General features: G+C 37.6%; 1 protein-coding gene across 2 annotated transcripts; it reads right to left on the bottom strand.

Moving 5' to 3' along the window:
- Positions 1-925: 925 nt before the first annotated feature.
- Positions 926-15,194, bottom strand: NAE1 (NEDD8 activating enzyme E1 subunit 1). Of its 2 annotated transcripts, XM_081335959.1 has the most exons (20): positions 15,100-15,194; positions 13,540-13,643; positions 13,398-13,458; positions 12,396-12,426; positions 11,612-11,683; positions 11,027-11,106; positions 10,236-10,345; positions 9,512-9,621; positions 8,519-8,581; positions 7,089-7,152; positions 6,761-6,852; positions 6,585-6,644; positions 6,352-6,485; positions 5,296-5,371; positions 4,926-4,965; positions 4,409-4,495; positions 3,208-3,300; positions 2,785-2,899; positions 2,652-2,701; positions 926-1,814 (listed from the first exon to the last, which is right to left on the bottom strand). In XM_081335959.1, the coding sequence occupies exons 1-20, from the start codon at positions 15,162-15,164 to the stop codon at positions 1,705-1,707; spliced, it is 1,617 nt and encodes a 538-aa protein (XP_081192085.1). In that variant the 5' UTR covers positions 15,165-15,194; the 3' UTR covers positions 926-1,704. The 2 variants fall into 2 exon arrangements, 1 of the variants encoding a protein (XP_081192085.1); XR_014027511.1 differs by lacking the exons at positions 926-1,814; positions 2,652-2,701 and having other exon boundaries at positions 2,847-2,899; positions 3,208-4,304.
- Between the last annotated feature and the right edge of the window lie 1,639 nt (positions 15,195-16,833).

The following is a 16,833-nucleotide window of genomic DNA, read 5'->3' as shown; positions in this document are numbered from 1 at the left end:
CATCCCTAGCTACTCCAAAAGAGAATTTGTTCACGTTTCTTCCAAATAATGCTGTTTTATACAGGTCTTCAATGCAGTGGGTTGTTTTGAAGGTCATTTGTACCAAATCTGTTTAAAATAAACGCATCTCTGCCTCTCACATACGCAAACAACCCTCTCCTGCCAATCTGCCTCCTATGTCATTCAATAGCAGTCCCCCACACACACACACCAGGTGTTCTCCAGGTAAATTGGAACTACAACTCCCAGCATTCTTAGCTCAGAGCCCACTCAGAGCTGGCTTGGAAGGATGCCAAACCCAGGAAGCAAATGGAAGCTTTTAAATTTGCCTCTGGGCTTGGCTGGCAGGGCTGAAAAGGCCTTGGGCGATGGGAAATCTGCAGGCCATCTATCTTTATTTCCAGTATTAGCCACTTTGGTGCAGCTTTTGCAAGTCGCTTTCTTGTTTCCCTGTTTAAAAGTTGTGCAGGTTTTTTTCCTGGCAGGGTAGCAAATGATGGCAGATCCTTTTCCCACCCACAGGATATTACCCTGTGGCCATCTTCCCACTATATACCGAGTGTGATGAGGCTGCACCTTTGTCTTCTGTATTGGTAGTCCTCAACTTATGACAATTGAAACCGTACTTTCTTTTACCAATAACCCACAATGTCCTTTCAAAAATAAGATTATTTAACCCAGTTTTCAAACTTAGAGTGCAGCTACTAACTGGGTGAAAATCCTAGTGAAATACCTATATATAAGCCAGTCTCAAATTGAGTGTTTCTATTTGGGCCAAAACACTGTTCTAGTGACAGAATCAAGAGATATCAACAATGATTTTGCAGGGAAATGTTCTCTTTCAAGATTAGCCATTTTTAAACAGCTTTTCTCAAAAAAATAAATAAAACTTACATGCCCATTAAAAATGTTTATTGCACGTAAATCAGAATAATATAATATCATCCTTTTCCAAAATGTTTTATGTTTTCTTAATGGTTTGAAGACACATTCATAATGTTGAGAATAACACTCTGTATTATAGTGAGTGGGATCTAGAATTTAAACCACAGCTGTATCGTAGAGGAAAATCTGAGCAGTGGTTTTTGTCAGCTCTATTCCACTGTAGCCAAATATCCCCAAAAGCTGCTCTAAGCATTGTGAAAACCTCCAGCACAATGTGCAAAAAGATACTGGTGTCAGCAATGGAAAGGAAAAATCAGTTTAAAATTGCTGCCTTTTTCTTCACCTTCAATGAATGCCCAATCCTCTTTATAAACGTCTTTTCATGGAGTATATCAGAATGCTGCAACTGTCTGAAGATCTCATGAAGATCTAACACATTGTACTTAATACTACTGCACATTTTCTTCGAACAGTTATCTATTTAGCACAATGTTTAAAAATACTTTCCTGAGTCCTGTAAGCCATGTTTTTTGTGAAGAACTAAGTTTACTTCCAACTGCCTCTCCCCACAAAAAACATATGTAAAATATGGAGAATCAATGTAGTCTGGTCACATTTTGAAGAAGCCATAATTTCCATCTTCCAGTGTCTTTTATTACAATGCAAGACACATTCTTTATTACAATTTGAAAGAATTTAGAAAGACAAAAATAATACAAAGAAAGGAACTGGCATTATACATTTTCTTCAGCAATACTTTTAACAGAACCAAATGCAAATCAAAGGCAGGTACAGATTCCAACAATGTAGTGGGCCAGTTTACAGTTTGAATGTTGCTGAGGTCTGAGACATCCCATTGTAAATGTAGGTGTTATTAAATATTACAAATTGCCTGGTAACAATTTTCACAACTTCCTGAGCAGCAGCTCCTGTAAAACAGCCAAGGAATGACAAATTAAAAATATCTAACAAAACTGACACATTTACACACCAACTGATTCAAATCCAAATGCATATTTTCTAGCTCTACTTTTTTTTAAAATCACCAACAGGCATAAAGCATGAATACTCTCATAATTGTTGTGAGCCGCCCTGAGTCCTCAGGGAGAAGGGCGGCATATAAATTTAATAAACCTAAACCTAACTGACTCAGCTCAATGGCCAATTGCACTTTTTCCATGTTCAATCTCTGGCAGATTCAGTTAAAAAACCGTAGCAAAAGTCTTTCCTGGCATAAGCTTGTACATAATCTGAATTTGTCAGTTGAGACCCCTTATACAACGTATCATCAACAAGAGAAGTGGGGTAATAGGTATTGGAAAATTCAATTACCAAGCTTTGTTCCCTAAGAAATGTATGGTAGAGTCTTCACTATTTTCTAGCCGTTTGTGATTCCAGGTTCAAACAAGGCAATTTAATCTGGGGAGTTTTACATGCATCTAAAATTTGCCACAAAAGAATGCTGGCTGTAGTATAGAACTAACTTGTTTAATATCTCAGTGCATATATCAAAATATACTAACTACAGAGTACAAACTAGTCTTACTGTACATGTATAAACTTTGGAAATAATTTTAAATCATTTTATGAGAGAAAAGCAAATTATATCAGTATAATGAATAGTTACTCCCTTTAATCAACATAAAGATATTAGTACAATGGACATGAGAATACAAAGTAGTATCAATGTAAGGCATGCTAAATATTTTTGCATGTAAACTGGCTTGTAGTTCAACATGGACACATGAAAATAGCAATCTTTTTACCTCCTAGAAATGCTGCTATAGTGTGTGGCTCGGCAGCTCCATATCGACAACTACAAAAGGAAAATAACAACAGTTGCCATATTATAATACATCATAAGGTCTTGGAAAGTATTTTTTGTAATTTAACACTTACAATTCATGGACATAATCATCCTTGACTGTTACAGGCAATCCATATTCCTGAAGAAAACTATTGAGGCAAGATTTCAGTTTTCCAATGTCATCCTCCACTTGATAGTTATAAACCCCTGAAAAGAAGAAATGATTATTATAGACAGAACTAACATTTGATTGCAAGTAAATGAAATATAATTTTGTTAGAGAAGAGAATAATACTCTATCCCACAGAAAAATATACGAAGCAGAAAAGTAACGTCTTTCACTAAGCCTTTAAAGTACATTAGTCAAACATACACAATTATGATATATACAGTAAATATTAAAACTTCAATCTGTGATGCATTTATAAATTTGAACAGAGTGCTATTAAATCTGTATTACAGAAAGTATTCACGTTTATCTCTGAAAGTATATGATGTATTGAAAACAATCTTACCAGGGTATCTACCATTGTGTTTAAAGAATCTGTCCACAGCTCGTAACATTAGATACAGCACCATTTCACTATCTGGATTATCCATATGGGAAGCTTCAAGTAACAAAACAACATGTAAATTGCTAACGATCAAGAGAAAATTGTTAAAGGCTTGAGATTAACTTAACTAAATATGTTTCCTATCCCTCAACGTCACATAGATCCTGCTCCATCTGCTATGAGAATGTTTCCATATCATAATTATATCTCCTCCTATCTATTCTCTGCATCCGCTCTCTGTCACGTTACAGATTTATAGGTAAGAACGTATAGCCTACATGACAAGAGACTTAAGTATATGTTAAAGAGCTTCTCCATCACATACATAAGACAAACCTCTTGGGAATTAAATACACGAGGCGCTTTTAAGTGTTGCAGAGAAAGCAAATAAATAAACTAGATTTAATATAGTGTTTTTAAAAAACCTGATAAAAAGATCTGGCAGCTGTGCCAAACAGATAAGGGAAAAGGGCAAAACCATCAAAGTCATCTTATGAACAGTGACTTCAAAAACAGTTCCAACTAACTGCATTAGGAAGCAACATTCCTGTAATACACAGTAGATACTTTGAGTTGCCATTGCCACCCTCTTTTGATATTCGCCATGTTTGACAGGACTGATGGGAATAAAACACCATCACAATCTGTAATGGTTTTTATGCTCTTTGTTTCTTCAACTATAATTTCTACCAGCATCTATCAGCCAGCTTAGTTAATAAATAAAATAAAATGCCATTAATTTATTTATCTAGTGACTGATTCAAATGTTGTACGGATACAATAAAAGCAGTGCTTTTTTTGTCAAAGAATGCACAGAATGGCGTTCCGGCACCATTTTTTGAACAGAAGAACTGGAGCTGTGCATGAGTTCCGGCACCTTTTTTTTAACAAAAAAAAAGCACTGAATAAAAGTATTATATTAAACAATAAAAACAAGCTACATGTGTGATTCACCACTACAGCATTCTATTCACAACATACTCAAATTCAAAGTTTCTTTGGGGGTCTCAGAGTTTCAGATCTCACATCAGATCTCGGATGTTCCTTGCAACTAAAATCTACATTACAGCAAAAGTGAAGAAAGTGGCTATGTCACTTCTATATCACAGATTATATCAAACACCACAAAAGGACACAAATAAATCATGGGAAATCTGCTTACTGATCTCATCTTTGTTTGAAGTATTCAGTCCATATTCTTCAGAAAGAGATCTACATCGTAATACGCGAAGAAATGCTGAGTTACTGCCTAAACACAGAATGTCAAGGAGAGTGGGAAAATGGGAAGAGGACAGGAGAGAATAAGTATTTTAAATATAAAGACTTAATTGCTACAATCTCCAAGAGATAGTTGTGTCATTCTTGCAATTGTATTTCAAAACAGTAGTTAAAAATTTGCCATGGAATTTGAAGTACAAGATTTCAAATACAAAGCTCTCAACTATGACTTCTAGTTACAGAACATACATTTATACAGTAGCAAAGTCCTTTTTCAATGTTCTTCCTGCACCAACAAAGTTAATTAGGAAAAGAGCATTCTAGGAAATTCAGTTTGGATACATTATTAAACAATGATTGTTTAGCCTATTCCATTAGTAGGAGCAGCCAAGCGGAAGCTATTAACACTATTCCTTAAATGTAGCCTTATTAACTAGATGTAAGTAAAATGAAATACTTACAAAGCAATTTTAATTCTTTTTGAGAAATGGATTCTGGGGCCTGTGGAGCAAAATGCAAAACTGTTTTAATAAAGTTAGAATGCCTAAAAACGGTCTTCTAAATCCCTGTTATAGAATTTGATTTAACCATTTGTCCTTAGCTGGAGGCACATACACAATTACAACGTTTTATCTATCTTCTACAATTCCACATTTTGGGAATCAATCATGACAAGGAATATTTCAGGTTGCCTCACCTATTCCCCTCCCTCATTTGTTTTGTGAGGTGGATGGTTCTATAAATTTGAAAAACATACATAAACAAATTTTTCTTCACTCTTTACTTCAATGTCTTAAAAGAGGATGAAAAGTGCATTTTCAACTAACTCACCTTGCCAACTGACTGCAACAGCTTTGTAGCATAATTAGACACAGCATCGACATCTTTCTTGGCTTTATCACGGTATCTTAAAAAAAAACCTCCTAAAAATGAACTTCAGCAGATCTAACCCAAAAATCAATAGGCTTCATCTACCTGAATATCCACACTTCAATTGGTAGTAACAGATGAATGCAAAGCCAATTATACTGTCTTTATGACGGGTTATTTATTCAGGAGCGTGCAAAATGGTAAGAATTATCAATAATTTATTTTCAAGTATGAATTCTTGGAACGAGATTGGAAGTGGATAAAATAAGTCTGGTCCTTTCCCCAAATGAGTTACAAAAAAAGGAAATGAGGAAATTATTTTTAGTCCCATCAACAGTATGTTTTCTGTTGATGTTTTACAAGGACCCCCAAATCTCTTAAGAGTCATGGCAGGTATGTAGAGGAATTAAAAACACCATATCTCTGACTTCTTTTTCCAGTAGCAGTGCAACTCTACTGTAACAGAAGAGGAGGCAGAATTAAGCATGTCATCAGCTTAGAATCATTATGTTGCCAGAAATGGTTTAAGTCCAACCCTGCTTGAATTCTGTTGACTCTTTTCTGGCGCCAATTTAGTACTGAACTTTAGTTGACTGGATCCTCATGTATTTATTGCTTGAGCAATAAATCTTTTGAACTGCAACTTATGGTATGGTCCTCATCCTGGCATCTACTGAATATAAATCTGGAACCAGCCAACTATAAATTATCACTTCTATATACTGCCTCCGCCTAGATGGATGCCTTAAACCTACAAGAAGAGAAGCCGAAATCTTTTTCCACTGTGATAAGGAGTTATTATTTTTACTATGAATTAAAAGCGGTCTTCGATATACTTAGAGCTAGTAGGTTGCAAAACTTTGCCATCAGCTTGAGAGCACCGTTATACCAGTATTTATTCCACCCAAAAATACAGAGCTGATAAAGTCACAATGAAAATCTTTGCAGAAAACATCGGTTTCGAAGGAGAGCTTGACACAAATATGAAACTAAACCACTGTAGAAAAAATTACTTACATATTTTGCAAGCTGATAAATTTACTCGAATCTGAAATCATATCTGGGATTGTACCTCTGACAGGTAAATTCCCTTGACCTTCTTTGCTCACAAATTCTTTTACGGCCCGAGCCAGAATCCAAAAAGATGGAGTCTAAGGACAAAGAAGAACCAAACAAGTCAAAACTCAAATTGACTGATCGAGTTCTTTTATTCAGAGAGTCAAAATATTCAAATGATTTGTATTTACTACCTGCTGTGAGAGATTGAGACAATGATCATCACTGAAAATGTCTTCAATACAACTTGGTACCTAAGGGGCAAATTCAAGAAAATCTTTGTTTTCATGTTGGTTATTTTCCCAATTAGGAATGCAGCCATTGTGCAATTAAAAGTTCCGATAGATAGAAGGTGGAGACCTTCCCTTACCTTAGTAGCAATTACAGCGGTGTTTACATTCTTAATGGCTTCTTCAAAGTTTTCCTCATCTTCCAGGATTCCCTTCTCATTCTTTAAAATTCCTAGAAAGCAATGAAGAACTGACTGAACAAGATTTTATTAACTAGAAAACAGGCGATAAACAGACTTCCTTTATCTTTTGAGTTCATATTAATATGTAAGGATTTTTTTAGATAAGTTAGTGAGCTTCTGATAAATATCGCATGCCAAGGACGCATATTTACATGTGTCTTTAAATAAAGGCCACCGAAACATATAACACTACAATAGAGAGACAGGGGTTGCCAAAAACACTCACCTTGCCTAATCATCTCACGGAAGGCTTCCTTTTCTTTGTAATTCTTAGGTATCTGACCATTATTCTAAACAGAAATACCACAGGTTTGAATTTTATTAAACGATACATTAAGGCAGATAAAAATTAGTTCAACACCAAACTATGCGTGAATCTGGCTCTGTTTTGTCTCAAGAACAAACGTGTCTTAAAATTCTATTCTATTAGGAAACAAGTCAGAATTTCCATTTTGCATGTAATGCTAACCAAATTAGAAATAGCTGCACCTGCTGGAAGATGGGTTCAAAGCAAGAATATATAAACTGAAGCACATCAAAATGTTACTTGTTCATATTTAAGTCCAGTGACTCACACCAGTGAGTTACAGCCAACTTTTAATCAATTTTATATACATATCTGTTATCAGTGGAACAAGCTATGACTAATTTAAGGCCCATTCTACACTAAACATGACTCAGTGTACATCAGGTTTTTTTTAAATTTCCATTTGCATACATATATAGATATGAACAGATATGTTCTCTCTCATATACCCTGTGGCTAGTTTAAAAAAAGCACTAAAACCTAATAACAAGCTTAGCAACAGGATCTTACATTAAAAAATAGGCATTATTTGGAACATCATGCCACTAAAAATGTGATCTGCCCCCAACCCCACCTCTGGCCTTCTGCAAGGGCCTAAAACCTTGGCTCTGCCAAGTGGCCTGGGGCTGAAATGGGGGTGTCCCATTCTGGAGATGGATGGTAGATTAGATAAGATTCCACCTCCAACCCACTTACCTTTTTTAAATTTATTGTTAATGTTTGGATTTCAAGGCTCAATGTTTTAATGTATCTAAACTTTGTCTCTGCTTCTTTTATAATACTCTAAGGTGCCTAGAGTCGCTTGATGGGGAGATGGATAGCGTACCAATAAATAAATAAATAAATACACTTAAACATGATGTACACATGGGCACAATCCACCCACACTAACCTAAGCATATGGATGAATATTTACATGGTGCAGAGAATAGGCTACAGCTGAAACGGCATTACTGGAGGTGAATACACACCTCCTTTTCTCTGCCGTGCTGCCATGCAGATCCTGTAGTTTTCTGTGCCCCAGTTTGATGGGAAGAAGAGAATGCGGAACAAGAAGCATTTACTGAAGTCTTTGAGGCTTCACTTAGCCACAACACGCCCAACTTAAGGCTTCCAAAAATTCCTCTGAATGGCATTTGGTTGGCTTGAGGTCTAGCTATAATTCAATCTCACCTATAGTTGCCTGATTCAACCCTGTGACTTCAGCAGCATGCAGGCAGCCTGTGATCAAGACTGCGGCATATAAAAGCACATAAGCCTCTCTGGAGGAAGGCATTATCTCCCTGGATCTACAGCAGAAAGCATGGATAACGTATGTTAAGACTACTACCTCCAAGGTATCTACATACCTCATTACACCATTTTTCTAGATACTGGGATACAATCACAATCCATGGGATATGGCTGTGTTCCTGCAAATGCAAAATTAAAGCAAGTATAGCGAAATAAAGAAACCAACGAAAATAGTGCAATTCTAAAGTTGGAAAGCAGGGCTGTTGGGAAGTCGTGTTGCTGTACAAACTCAATTCACAACGCAACGAAAACAGATAAACAAACAGAGTTGCCTTCGATAAAAGTTGTTACAAAATAGTTGGGGAATAACCCTTTTCACTTTGTGTGATAGATCTACAGAATGTAAACAGTTTCCCCACTTCTAAAAGTTTCCGTTTGATTTTGAAAACCCAGATTCAGAATTCCACGTTGGAAATGTCAACGGAGCCAAATGGAGCCATGGGCTTTAAAGAAATTCAAAGCATTTTAGATACCTTTGAATTATATAAGTTCCGTATCTGGCTGCCCCACTTTGAAATTATGCTGAAAGCATGTGGAGAAGGCAAGTCTGCAGTAATGGAGCTTGTTCAAAAAGCATGCTTGGATTTGTTCCTTTTCCTAGAACAAACAGACTTCATCCTGGAATTTCAATGAGCCAGTCACCATAACAAAAATCAGATTTGATATATTACAGGTGAATCCACTGACCTAAGTCAAGCCCCATTTTTGTCTTCGAAAAGAATGCCCTTTGTATGTTCCATGGGCGCTTTTCCAAAAGCCAACTGGATTTTCTTGGTTCTTTCCTTGAAAATGTTCCATTTCTCATCCAAGAAGCTTCTTCGGTTCTGAACTGAAGCTTCTTGAATGAGAAGGGAAACATTTTCAAGAGAAAAAAAAAACCAATAAAGTTCAGTTGCCATTCGGAAAAGCACCTTTCGGGTAATCATGACCTGGATGGTTGAGGCTTTTCATAGATACCCTCTAAATATATAGTATATTTAGAACAAATTCAAGAAGCATCTGTAATGCTTGTATACACACGCCGATGAGATGGCCAAGTCTGTACCAACCTTTTTCTCCATATGTTCTAAATCGTAAGACTGAATGTGTTCTCTCAGCTCTGGAAATGGATTGTCCAGTCTCAAATCATCCAAGGCGTTATCGGGATGAGATTCTATAACTATTTGAAAGATTAAGCAATGTCTCAGTTTTAAAGCCACAGCTGAAAACAACATTATTGCTAAAGTTTGTGGATTCCCCACAATTTTGCTCGCATTATTGTAAGAGGTGTTGCTACGTCAGCTGCCCTTGAAGGGCTCTTGCTTGAAAGGATAGACTTAAAATATTTTAGATAAACACAATTCAATGATTATTCATTATTCGTAAAGGATGTGACCTTTCCTGACTAACACTGCATCCAGAGGTGATAACATACAATGTAAAATCCTTAGGAAAAACAGCATACTACGAGTATTTCAAATCAGATTTCAAATGATAAATTATAATTTGGAATGGATTATATTTCCTGTCTTACGAGTTACGAGGGTGATTTAAAGAATTACCTAATCTATTCTTTATAAAAAAAAATAACCTATTTCAGTAGGCATCTTTTCATTATGGATGTAGTTTCTAAAAAGGAGCCAGCTGAGATTAAAAATACAGGGGGGGGGAAACCATAGAAACTTTGCTACTTACCATTTTAATAAATGGTCCTATATTCAGGGTAATTTTTGATCACTAAATATTTTATTTGGATAGTCTTTAACAATGGAATATTTTTAAACCATATCTTACCGGGATGTTCTTTAATAACAATTCTCATATAGCCTATTAGTCCGTAAGTCCTACAAATTACGAGAGGGATGTTGTAATTCCACAGGACATCAGCTAGCCTAAGCAGCGTACTGAAAAAGAGAAGATATAAGGCAAATGAACAGTAAACAATGGACAGAAAATGCACACTAGAATCTAGCTGCAAATATTTATTCTACATATAGAGCATCTATAGATAGCTCTTCATATTTCAAGATCTTGAACAAGCAACAATATCTTATAACTGAGACCATTTAGCTTGCCATCTTCTAGTATTTTTTTATTTATTTAAACAATTTATAATTTTATATTACATATAAAATAACAATTCTTTGAAAGGCACGTTATATCTGTACTTGTGTTCAAGCAAATACATGCAAAATTCCCAGGTTTTTTTGATAGAACAACTTTGATTTTTTGACCTTCACGTATTATGAAGATCAAAAAGAAGCCGGTCTCAGCCACACTCATACAATTTTAAAGCCAATGGTACATAGGAATCACAAGACATGGATGGACAATGAGACCACACATCACATTAAATCAAATATTATTTCTTTGAGTTAGTATAACAGGTGAACTCAGACACTGTGGCTTAATTAATAAACCGTGTTTGAATTGAGGCAGAGATGTAGCAAGTAAAGGATAAAGAAAAATAACCAGCTATGGAGATTATATGCTCAAAATAAAAATATATAATTTCCATTTTTGCAAAACAAATGTAAAACACACACACACACACACACAATAATATCAATTTCATTCCAGCTTACCTTTCTGGGAGTTGAGTTGCAATCACTACATTAAACCGACAGAAAAAAGAAGGATCGTTGTCTAGAAGTTTATCTGGGTTCTTGAGAAAACATAGAAACACTCATCTGTATTGCAGCATAAAGCAATAAATATAGAAAGATCTAGAATTAAAAGTTCATTTCCTAGCTCAGTGCAGTTCTTCATGAACTACAAGCCTATTTTTAATTGGCACAATAATCTAAACTCAAAATGTTTTCAGTTCAGTTCTGTCTATCAACCTGGACACTTTGCATACTTCACCTACATTGATCAGACAAAAGTGTCCTTAATCGAGACTATTCTAGCTTGGCTATTATTAAATACATTAGAATTAATATGATGGATTTGTATCAATAACCACTGTAGGGATAAATTAATGTTGCTTAGGATATGAAATGATATGCATCTTAAAAAGAATTTGTTGCTTGAAGCAAGAAAAAAGATACTATTTTGCTTTGAGCCTACACAAGAGCAAGATCTGATGTTATATTATGGTAGTAATAGTTGACATACTTTTGTGACATGTTAGCACATGTGTCATTATTGTAAAAATGTTTAATGCAAACCTCTTCCACAAAATTTCCACAGACATCATTATTCAACTCTTGCAGCAGTTCTGTGGCACACTGTGCTCGATTCTGTTTAAAAATAATAAGCAGATGAGTTATATTTCTGTGACTGCCTTAAACAGATTTATAATTTTATCCTGAAAGGTGAGAATATAAATATTTTTTTAAAAACCCACCCCCACCTTTCAATAAATGGGACACAAAACTGTATTGCATGTTACAAATTTCAAACTAAGGATTTTTGGAGAGATGTAATTTTAGACAGGTTACGACATTCAGAGAGGTATGAATAAAGATGCTTTAATAAATATTAATGGGAAAATGTTAGGAAAAGTCCTGAGACATTCCTTTCAAAAACACAGACATGTGTAATTTAGGGCATACCAGAAAATGTCCAGCAATGGATCACACAACAGGGAACAAAATATTGTTTTAAGTTTTGTTCAGAAGAACACTCTTGTTTGCAAGTGCACATGACTAGATCTTCTAAGTAAATTAACTAATCAGAACTAATCATTTGTAAAGGATTACATGCAGTTCTACCTAAGAAATCTACTTATTTGTATTAAAGGTGGGGCACACGTATATAAGTTTAGGCTGCAACATATGTTTACTTATGAATAACTTCTCACAAGGGGATCACCTTTTTATAGATATGTATATAATTGCCCTATTAATCACACAAGATCTGTGTATGCTTATTATGAAAGGGAAAAGAAAAATCATTTGGATCCTATGCATTACATAATCACTCACACAAATAAAATTAGTATTTCCTTACTTGACCAATATTGCTTCTTTGCAGGAAGAAGCTAAAAAAAGAAGAAATTATTCCTTTTGAATTTTATTATAATCACAATTTTTGAAAATAAAACAATGAGCAATGTGAAAGCCTCTAACGCATTTAAATCTTGCAACATTTTAAAGACTTGCTTGAAATGAATACATTTGAGTATGCTTTCTGATTTGTAGATTCACATAAATAAAACCAATTAATTCCAATCAGACCATTTCAGGGTTAGTCTATACAAATCTCTGTTATTTAAAGATGTACAACTAAACATCTCAGTTGATTTTGCCATGCTATAAAAATGGTCTCAAGGAATGAGGTGAACAATAATAATAATAATAACAATAGCATGTGAATATTGACAAAGGTTCAACACAGGTATATACTGAAATGATCAAAATTGGTAAGCAGTAAGGGTTACACATCAAAGTAAACTATAATTATAGCACAAGAAAGTATTTCACACATTTTTGTTCCATATTCCCACCAAGTTTGAAACTGGCCTGAAATTATGCTTTTACCAATCTTAAAACACTAAAAATAAAACAGAGAACGCTAGAATCTATCAGTGCTCTTTCCAGTTAAACAATGTGGAAGTATTAAAAATGGCACTTAATCTAACTGTAGTTCATGGATTGTTAAAAAATCTCCCATCTGCCATTGCAAATAGGACTAAAAAAATACCATTGAACAAATATAATTAAAAATAAATGAAATTCTTGGCATAAGTGGTTACAGTAATCTCAAAACAAAAATAGCAATAGAAACAAATATTCTGTTGATTTTATACAAGTATTCATTTGAATGTAGTGAAAGAATTAGGAAAAGTCAACATTAATGGTTTTTATTCATATAATAAAGTGGAGCTTGAAGTTTGTAAGTATTTTATTGATTGAAAAAACAACTATGCTTTTATATCTTTCTATAGCTTATACCATAAGAGGAATATTCAATGAGACAAATATTAACAAATATTTGGAGAAAGCATATTACCTGTTTCCAACGTCTTCCCCAGTGACGGGATTCCCATCTATGATTGTAAATGATCCAATACCTTAAAAGAAACCAAATCAGTAATCACATCAAAATACACCTTTACTGGGGACCCATTACAACTTTTAAATGTCACCTGTACCTGGTAGAACTAGGTTTTTGAGGATTTCTGTTCCAGTGGCTGTTGCAGTTATCACACAAATGTGAGCAGATTCTAAAGCCTCTTGTCCATGATCACCCCATAACCTGCAACATCAAGAAATATAACTTTCAAGACCAACAACGAGAGAAGGCTATAGGAAACTGACATATCACCAATGGTTGCTTTAAAATATGGTTAATAAAGCTACTTCATTGGACAATCATTTCTGTTTAAAACATAAGAGAAAAAAGTTGTATCGAAAGACAGTATATAGACAGTAAAACAGAAGCATAAAATAAATGAACCAAAAACAAAACAAATATAAAAAACAATAGGTATTTATTGCTGCAGCCTCATAGATTTCCTGAAATGAGGATTTTATTATGTGTTTTGTTTATACACACACTGCATTATTTACATATTATATTTATAGATGGATGGATGGATGGACAGACGGAGACACACACAGATAAATAGTGTATGTGAAATGAAATAAAACATATTTGAAATGGAAATATATTTATGATACACACTGTGTGTGTGTGTGTGTGTGTGTAATACTCTACATATATGTAACATTCCTATACAGGAATATTTTATGCACCACACCTAGACACCTGCAGACATGCACATACGTATAAGACCTACACGTAACATGTGCATATACATGCATGCATAGAAGATGCACATACAATTAGATATGAAAATATAAAACATGCACACAAGGATAAACAAATAAATAAACAAGGAATCCGGAAATAAGAAACCAAGAGAAGAAACAGGCCAATGAATGGCCATCCTCCATCCGGTGGAGGGGGAGAGGAGGAGCAAGAGGAAGAGGAGGGGGAGGAAGAGGGGGAGGAAGAAAGGGGTAAAATAAAGAGGAGAAAGAAGAAGAGGAGGAGGAGGAAGGAGAAGGAGGTGGTGGAGGAAGAGGAAGAAGGGGGGAAGAAAAAGAGGGGGAGGAGGTGGAAGAGGAGGGGGGAAGGAGGGGGAAGGAGGAGGAGGTGGTGGAGGAAGAGGAAGAAGGGGGGAAGAAAAAGAGGAAGAAGAGGGGGAAGAGGTGGAAGAGGAGGGGGAAGGAGGAGGAGATGGTGGAGGAAGAGGAAGAAGGGGGGAAGAAAAAGAGGAAGAAGAGGAGGAGGAAGAGGGGGAGGAGGTGGAAGAGGAGGGGGAAGGAGGAGGAGATGGTGGAGGAAGAAGGGGGGAAGAAAAAGAGGAAGAAGAGGAGGAAGAAGAGGAGGAGGAAGAGGGGGAGGAGGTGGAAGAGGAGGGGGGAAGGAGGAGGAGATGGTGGAGGAAGAAGGGGGGAAGAAAAAGAGGAAGAAGAAGAGGAGGAGGGGAGGAGGAGGAGGAAGAAAGGGTGAAGAAGAGGAGGAGGAGGAGGCGAAGGGATTTGCGCGAGAGAAGCGGGGCCGAAAACAGCCGCGCAGGCTGCAAAGCCCGGGCGCCCCAATGGAGAGGCTGACCCTCGGCCCTCCTCCTCCGCCCCACGACCCGCGGCCAAGAGAGCCTTCCTCCCCCACGGCTGGCAGCCAGACCCCGCCGGCTTCTGCTCGCCTGAGCTGCCGGTCGTAGCGCTGCTCCTTCAGGCTGAGCCGGCCCGCCGCTCGCCCCGACGCCATGACGCCGCTTTCGCCGCTGGGCCTCCTGCGCTTCCCCGCGCCGCCAGAGAGGGCGACCGAGAGCGCGGCTTCTGCGCCTGCGCGGAATCCCGCTCCTTGCCTGGGATTCCCCCGTGGGGATGCGGAGGGAGCCGGAGAGATGCGCTTTGAAATGCGAAAAAACGGCTCGAGCCAGAACCGCCGCTCAGAAGAAATAATTGCAATTTCCCCCCCACACACACACCCGATGCTCCTGGGGGGCAGCCCTCTAGGAGGAAGGTCGTAGTGCGGATGCAGGCTTGCGACTCAGCCGGGGTGGGTGTCTGCTCCTCCTCGCGCGGTCCTAAGCCGGTTTAGCATCTTAAGATCCACTCGGCGCTGCGGGAAAGGATTTTGAGAAGCTAAACCTGTTTAGGTTCGGGAGGGGGAGTGCCAGGCTAAATTGGGAAAACGGAAACTGAGATTAGAAGAGGGCAGTGGCAGACACCTTGCAATTGGGGCAGGGTAGTACGTAAACTCTGCTTGAGAGCTCCTTCATGCCTTAAGTGTTAAGTTCCTCCTCTTGCGCTATTACTTAGTTTGAGTTGGGCGAGAGAAGGCACGTGGTACGATACTGAAGGGAGATGTAAATATACATAATTAACTTCAAATAGATTGGATTTTATCATTTAAGAAAAGCTTCTGAGAAAAAAATTATAGTTGCAGCAACGAACTTCAATAATAAGTCAGTGTCAGTCAGATAAACAGAATAACCACGAGTGGGCAGAATAGCAGTGGGAGCGGCAGTGACTTCTGACTTCCTGCTGGCTTTTCCATTGACTTTATTTGTGGGAAGATGGCGTTGGAAAACACAATGAGATGACTAGGGGGACATTGCAACAGCCACAATTTTGCAAATAAAACTGGTTTGAGTGTTGTGAACATTTCAATTCTGCAGAGTAGTGGGTCCTGGATTTTATTATGCCTTATTTGAGATAGAGAAGGGATGCTGTGGCTCAGTGGGTTAGGATGCTGAGCTTGTCGAGCAGAATGTCGGCAGTTTGGCAGGTCGAATCCTGAGTGCCGCGTAACAGAGTGAGCGCCTGTTACTCATCCCAGCTTCTGCCAACCTAACAGCTCGAAAGCACATAAAAATGCAAGTAGAAAAATAGGGACCACTACGGTGGAAAGGTAACAGCGTTCCGTGCGCCTTTGGCGTCTAGTCATGCCGGCCACATGACCACGGAGACGTCCTCAGACAATTGCTGGCTCTTCGGCTTTGAAACGGAGATGAGCACCGGCCCCTAGAGTTGGAGACAACTAGCACGCATGTGCGGGGGAACCTTTACCTTTATTTGAGATAGTGGACGTTAGGTCTCTTAATTCAAAAATTGTGATATAATGCACCGTTTGGGATAAACTGAGGGTAAAGGTAAAGGTTCCCCCGCACATGCGTGCTAGTCATTTCTGACTCTAGGGGCCGGTGCTCATCTCCGTTTCAAAGCCGAAGAGCCAGCGCTTGTCCGAGGATGTCTCCGTGGTCATGTGGCCGGCATGACTAGACGCCAAAGGCGCACAGAACGCTGTTACCTTCCCACCGTAGTGGTCCCTATTTTTCTACTTGCATTTTTACGTGCTTTCGAACTGCTAGGTTGGCAGAAGCTGGGACGAGTAACCTGAGGGTACAAACAGATAAAGACAATGAGAGTTT

The sequence above is a fragment of the Vipera berus genome (assembly GCF_964194415.1).
Source record: "Vipera berus genome assembly, chromosome: 10".
Taxonomy (NCBI): domain Eukaryota; kingdom Metazoa; phylum Chordata; class Lepidosauria; order Squamata; family Viperidae; genus Vipera; species Vipera berus.
This window is presented reverse-complemented; position numbering and strand designations above follow the sequence as displayed.